General features: G+C 45.1%; 1 protein-coding gene across 6 annotated transcripts in view; it reads left to right on the forward strand.

Moving 5' to 3' along the window:
- ppfia3 (PTPRF interacting protein alpha 3) overlaps positions 1–6,145 on the forward strand; it is a 31,215-nt gene that overhangs the window by 19,872 nt on the left and 5,198 nt on the right. For 5 of the 6 annotated variants that reach the window (XM_032537432.1, XM_032537434.1, XM_032537436.1 and 2 more), the window contains exons 20-27: positions 268–367; positions 468–549; positions 656–856; positions 1,826–1,891; positions 2,383–2,409; positions 2,573–2,748; positions 3,422–3,519; positions 5,656–5,831. In XM_032537432.1, the coding sequence (XP_032393323.1) occupies positions 268–367; positions 468–549; positions 656–856; positions 1,826–1,891; positions 2,383–2,409; positions 2,573–2,748; positions 3,422–3,519; positions 5,656–5,831 (926 nt within the window). The remainder of the gene's footprint in view (positions 1–267; positions 368–467; positions 550–655; positions 857–1,825; positions 1,892–2,382; positions 2,410–2,572; positions 2,749–3,421; positions 3,520–5,655; positions 5,832–6,145) is intronic. The other variant, XM_032537438.1, reaches the window with a different exon arrangement.

Consider the following 6,145-nt stretch of genomic DNA (forward strand, 5'->3'; position numbering starts at 1 on the left):
GCTAGACTATCTGTCCAATCGGAGTTTTCTGTCAAACAAACAACTTTTGACTGTACAGATGTTCCACCAAACATGTTCTTTCCTGAGGCGATTTTGCAGCGGCACCATTGCTCTGTCCAGGACGATTGTGATTGATTTAAAGAAATGCCAAAACCACCCATCCCAGAATGCTGTGTGGCCTAGCTAGAGGAAGGTCTGGCAATGCGATTCTATCTCTATATTACCTCTCATTCTTGTGACCTTTGACCCCCACGGTGTCTCTTCCAGCATCTACACCCTCTGAAGACATGGCCTCTGGAGACACAATGGGGATGAACAAGACTGGGACTCTGGGTCCAGCAGATAAAGACCGCCGCAGCAAGAAGAAGTTTGTGAATTATGTCTCCTGTTCTGTTTCGTTGTCAAAATAATACTTTGATCTCTCTCTCGAACGCCACCCAATATGAAACTCTTCCTCTTCTTACCAGGCATGAGCTACTGGAGGAAGCATGTCGCCAAGGACTTCCCTTTGCATCCTGGGATGGACCCACTGTTGTGTCTTGGTTGGAGGTACTGTGCAATCACAGAATCCTAAGGGATGGGAGATAATGACTGCAGAACGCAATTTGGATCCACCTAACATTCTGTCCTCGTATTTAATCTGTCCTCTTTCCAGCTGTGGGTGGGCATGCCGGCGTGGTACGTCGCAGCCTGTCGCGCCAACGTGAAGAGCGGCGCCATCATGGCCAACCTGTCGGACACAGAGATCCAGAGGGAGATCGGCATCAGCAACCCGCTCCACCGCCTCAAACTGCGGCTCGCCATCCAGGAGATGGTGTCCCTCACGAGCCCCTCCGCCCCGGCCAGCACCCGCTCGGTGAGCCTCGAAAACCATTTAACATTCTGATTCAAAGAAAAGACAAATTATACCCACACATGGTCTTGTGTCATCAAAAAAAAACCCAGGCAGCTTCTCTATAGGTTCAAAGGTAAAGAAGCCTATAATTTGAGAACGCTAAGATCTTAAACACCTTCTTATTAAAGCCAGCAGAATTGTAATAATAAAAATACACAAATGCTGCGTTCATATTATCAGCATGAGGTACATGCTGGACCAGATGTTTCTAGTTTTGAGATCAGTGAAAATGAATGATTCCTGTTGGGAGATTTGCAGCAGAAACTAATAATAGGATACAGAAATAATAATAAAATGTAATTGACAGTATATGATATCAAATAGGGATGATGTCAAATGAAAAGCAGATTTAGTTAAATGAATGGAATATAGGACATGCAGTGCATCCTGCATGTGATAAATGTCAAAGATAATAAAAGTTATGTTTTTTTTTCCATAGGAGAAGGACGGTAAACTGTGCTGGTGCCGCGAAAGTTAAACATATATCACCTCGGAAACAAAACTTGGCAACAAAAGCTCACGCTCTCCCAAATGTTGGGTTCTCACACAAACCACATGTTGTAAAATATCTTAAAAACTGTTGCACGCACATGCGTTTTAATGTCTTCCTGCTCCAAGAAAGATAAAGTCGCAAATAACCAAAGACTCGATTTTGGCTTGGTATTTATTTACAGCATGACTCATATCGATGAGATGAAATGTTGGAAAAATGATCACTCGCACAACAACAATTTCAACAGATTTCACTTCACGTAAACCGGTTGAACCTCTTGTTCATCTCGATCACCATGGCGATGAGAGGTCTGCTGTTGTGGTTGGCTGAATCCTGTAATGTGACAGCATGAATGTACAAGCGATGAGTCAGGGCTTTAGGCAGGCGAGGCCATATGTGGTTTCATCTCACCGCTTCCTTTTTCCTCTCGTTCCCAGTCGACCAGTAACGTGTGGATGACCCACGCGGAGATGGAGTCCCTGAACGCAGCCACCAAGCCTCCGGTTAGTACCCCTGCTGTCCTATCGCTTGTCTGACCCTCTTTGTTTTGTTTTTCAGTATTATTTTTGAATTATTTTAAGCGTCTCGTCTGGTCTGAATCATGTTGACGAGTCTCTCCCCTCCCCCCCCTCCCTTTCCCCTCCCTCTCTCTTTGTTTCTCTTTTTGGAATTTCTACCTTTTTATTATCTCTTTCATTGTAGGCCCAGAACATAGTGTTGAGCATCTTTTTCTCTTCCTCTGGTTGCTGTTTCAGTGTGAACTGCTTCCAACTAATTACCCGTTCACTAACACACTATTCCTTCCTTTTGTCCTCTTTTCCTGCTGCTGCTGCTCCCTCCTCCTCTGCTTCTCCTCCATCATCTCTCCATCCGTCCACCCTGCTCTTGACCCCTGCTCCTCTTTCCCTCGCCACCTCCACATCACTCTCTCCGGCTCTGTCTCTCTCTCTCTCTCTCTCTCTCTCTCTTTCTGCCTCTTCTCTCGGCGCTGCAGGAGCTCAAGGAGTTCAGCTGGGATCAGGTAAGGATCAACCGACAAGTCCGAATTAGCACAACACGATGCTCATTTGCCGACATATCTAGTGAAACCAAGCGCAGTGAGTCATGAGCCGCTGACTTGCACTACCATCAGATGTGAAGTCGAGCGTGAATCAGCGTTGATCATCTGTGGTTGTCCCCTCCAGATACTGGCCTACGGCGATATGAATCATGAGTGGGTGGGCAACGACTGGCTGCCCAGCCTGGGCCTGCCGCAGTACCGCAGCTATTTCATGGAGTCCCTGGTGGATGCCCGCATGTTGGACCACCTCACCAAAAAGGAGCTGAGAGGACAGCTGAAAATGGTGGACAGCTTCCACAGGTAGCGCGCGGCTTCTTTTCACAGCCATAACTCACACTCTTCTGTCACTTCTCAAGTTTTCACACCCATTTTGTCCTGTTGACTATGTGCTTGTGCGCGGCGAGGGAAAGTAGGGCTGCTCAGTTATGGGGAAAGAAACACAATCACTATTGTTTTGGTCAACATTGAAATCACGATTATTTAACACGAGTACTCATTGGCTTTGGGAAGATCTTGCATTTAAGAGATGAAGAGATGTTATTAGAACATATTAAAGTTAAAGAAAAGTGAAACAGTTGAACAAATCAACAGTGAAAAGGCTATGAGCGGTGAACTTTCCCTTAATACCTTTCACGGTGAACATTTTTAAATTACTTTAAGTACACTGGAGAAAATAAGAGTTTATCTGCAGCATGTAATGTGCCAAATTGTAATTGTTTTTCTTCGATTACACGTTTTTGTGATTTGTTTGGAGCCGAAATTGCAAAATCTGATTGATAATTGCACAGCCTCTAAGGGAAATATGAAGGCGCTAAACAACGTTGTTGTGAGACTCTCACCGCTCAGGTGAGTGTCTCCCCGGCCTCTTGTGAGAGGGTCACAAGCAAGGAATTGTGTTAATGCTTTCTGAGGGGAGTGGAAACACGCCCCCAGTTAACCCGCTTCAACCCTCTGGCACTTTGACCTCTCCCAGGGTCAGTTTGCATTACGGCATCATGTGCCTGAAGCGTCTGAACTACGATCGCAAGGAGCTGGAGAGGAGGAGGGAGGAGAGCGTCCACCACAACAAAGGTGAGCTCTTGTTTTCTCGGCCATTATCTCATTATTCATGCTAGTGTTTCTCTGACCCTGTCCGCCCAACTAATTCCTCCATTCACACTGTGCCGTCGTCTTTGAAAGCACACCTCTGTGATTACTACACAAACCCTTGCATTGATATCCAAGTTAATTATTTGCACAATTATTGCTGTTGGTATTTTAACCCTGTGTAAACTGGATAATGTGTATCGGCCACTTTAGGGCTCCTATCAGAAAACACAAGTCATAAGAATGGTTAACAATTAGTGCTCATCATTACAGACTGAAAACAAACTCAAGAATAGCTTAATCTGCATCAATAGCTCAATATAAAGAGTCACAAATTAATATTGTCTGACTTCTGTACAGGCAACCGTCGTAATGAAAAGAACACGAGAGAGGCACGATTTCTTGCGTAACTTACGTAATTAGCAACCGTACTAGCTTAGCCGGTAACTATACACTGTAATCTGTCTCCGTAGAGTAAGGAATTCGCAACAATAGCTCGGTTTTCTTATTATTATTTTTATTCTTAATACACATTCATACTGCATCTTGCTCTGTCCCTTTATTTATTTGTATATTGTTAATTTAATTAGTCAGTTTGTTATTTATTGAACCATGTACATACTGTACAAGTACCCTGCTCACATGGACTGAAAAGACGCCAACATATCAGATATGATCATAACTTCTCAAAGGTGCTCTAAGCGATGTCACGCGTGTTTTAGGCTACAACATTTACAAACATCTCCTCACTATCCGCGAGCTGTCTGTCCCCAGAACACACTGTAAAAAAAAAAAAAAAACGTGGTCTCTGTAGACAGCCCAGGGTCTGCAATGGCAACAAAAACAATCTGTACCAACCTGCACCATGAAGCATACACAAACAGTGTTCCAGTTCCAGCCAATAACCGACAAGAAGGCTTTGGGGTTGGGTGTTGGGGGGGAAGCCCAGAAGGGAGGGGGAGGGGACTGGGATGAGGAGGAGGGAGGAGTCAGCTATTCTCGTTTTGTTTTGAAAATACTTCCAACGTCAACAAGAAGTAACGCCACCCAACATCGCTTAGAGCACCTTTAACATTACGCTGCAAACAAATCACGTTGTCTCGTGTTCCAAGCCAAACCAAAAAAAAGCTCCTTCCTACAGTAGCAGTAGTAAGTCGAAGGTAGTTTGGATATTTTGAAGCGGGGTTGTATGAGGAACCCATCGACCGTCGGTGTACTACCTACAGCAGACGGCGGCCCAGTTTGGAAACAAGGCGGGAGTGCCGGCACAAATATAACTTAAATATTAGTTTAATTGTACGCTATATTAAGAAGATTTTCACAGCTTTACCATGCCGGCAGACAAGCGAACTGAAGCCATTATATCGCTCTCTTCCAAGCCATCAGACTCTGATTTACATCGCTAGTTAAACAGGGCGGTCTGACGTCAAGGTGAGGCAGTACATAGCTTAGCTTCCGTGCCGGTACTCCTGCCTGCTTCTCTAAAAATGGGAGCATGCCGTCCGCCATCTACTGTAACACACTGACTATGGATAAGTACCTCATAAAAAGATCTGAACTATCCCTTTAACATTGGGGATAGTTTCTGCAGCCGTCCACATTGCTAGGAGATGTTTGGACCATCTCTTTGGTTACCACTCCCCCTCTGCTCCTACTTGGAAGAGATTATAAACTACAGCTTTCTAGTGCAATTTGGCTATTAGAACATAACGACATAAATGAAGATGGCATAAATGTTAACAGCCTCAGTCGTTAGACAAACTAAAACCACTCGCTCTTCCACCTCTTCGCCTTGGGATACACATGTTGTGCATTTATAGTCAATTCATCTTGGCTAATTTCCTCACAGGAGAATTTCCCAAGTGAGAAAATCTGTGAGAGTTTGTGAGAGTTTCATGTTTGGCTTGACCTGCGCGGTCCATGTCAGAGGATAAATCGGTAAAGGTAATTTAACCCCCTCAGAAGACCATCAATAAACCCTGCATGTTTCATCCAGCTTCAGGAAGTGAGCAGAATATTAAGAAACCTTACGTGGCTTCTCAAAACAGCGAGCGGACAGCTTGCTGTTTGCAGATGGATGCCTTCTCTCCCTCCCTTCACCTTCTCCCTCTCTCCTGCCAGATGTGATGGTGTGGTCCAATGAGCGTGTGATGTGCTGGGTGCAGACTATCGGTCTGAAGGAGTATGGCGACAACCTGCGTGAGAGCGGCGTCCACGGGGCTCTGCTGGCTTTGGACGACACCTTTGACTACACGGACCTGGCCCTGCTGCTGCAGATCCCCAATCAGAACACACAGGTAATCCACTTCTGAGGAGGAAGTACAGTAGCAACAGAAGAGTTGTTTTTTAAGGGCCAATATTTTTACCTCCTCCAAGCATGTATTTTAGATTATATTTTTCGAGATGGAAGGTGGTGCCAAGCCGGAGGGAAATGATCAACATTGTGGTTCAGTGGAACTGCTTTAAGTTTCCGCATCACACTCGTTTAAGTGTAACTTGTGTACTGGATCTTGCCTGGAAATCCAGACCCCAATCCGAAAGATTAAGAGTCTGGCATTGAGTAATGAAAGTCACCCATCTCGAGGGGCGGCACCAAGCGTGCATTTGAAAA

Source organism: Etheostoma spectabile, chromosome 15 (assembly GCF_008692095.1).
Source record: "Etheostoma spectabile isolate EspeVRDwgs_2016 chromosome 15, UIUC_Espe_1.0, whole genome shotgun sequence".
Lineage (NCBI taxonomy): Eukaryota > Metazoa > Chordata > Actinopteri > Perciformes > Percidae > Etheostoma > Etheostoma spectabile.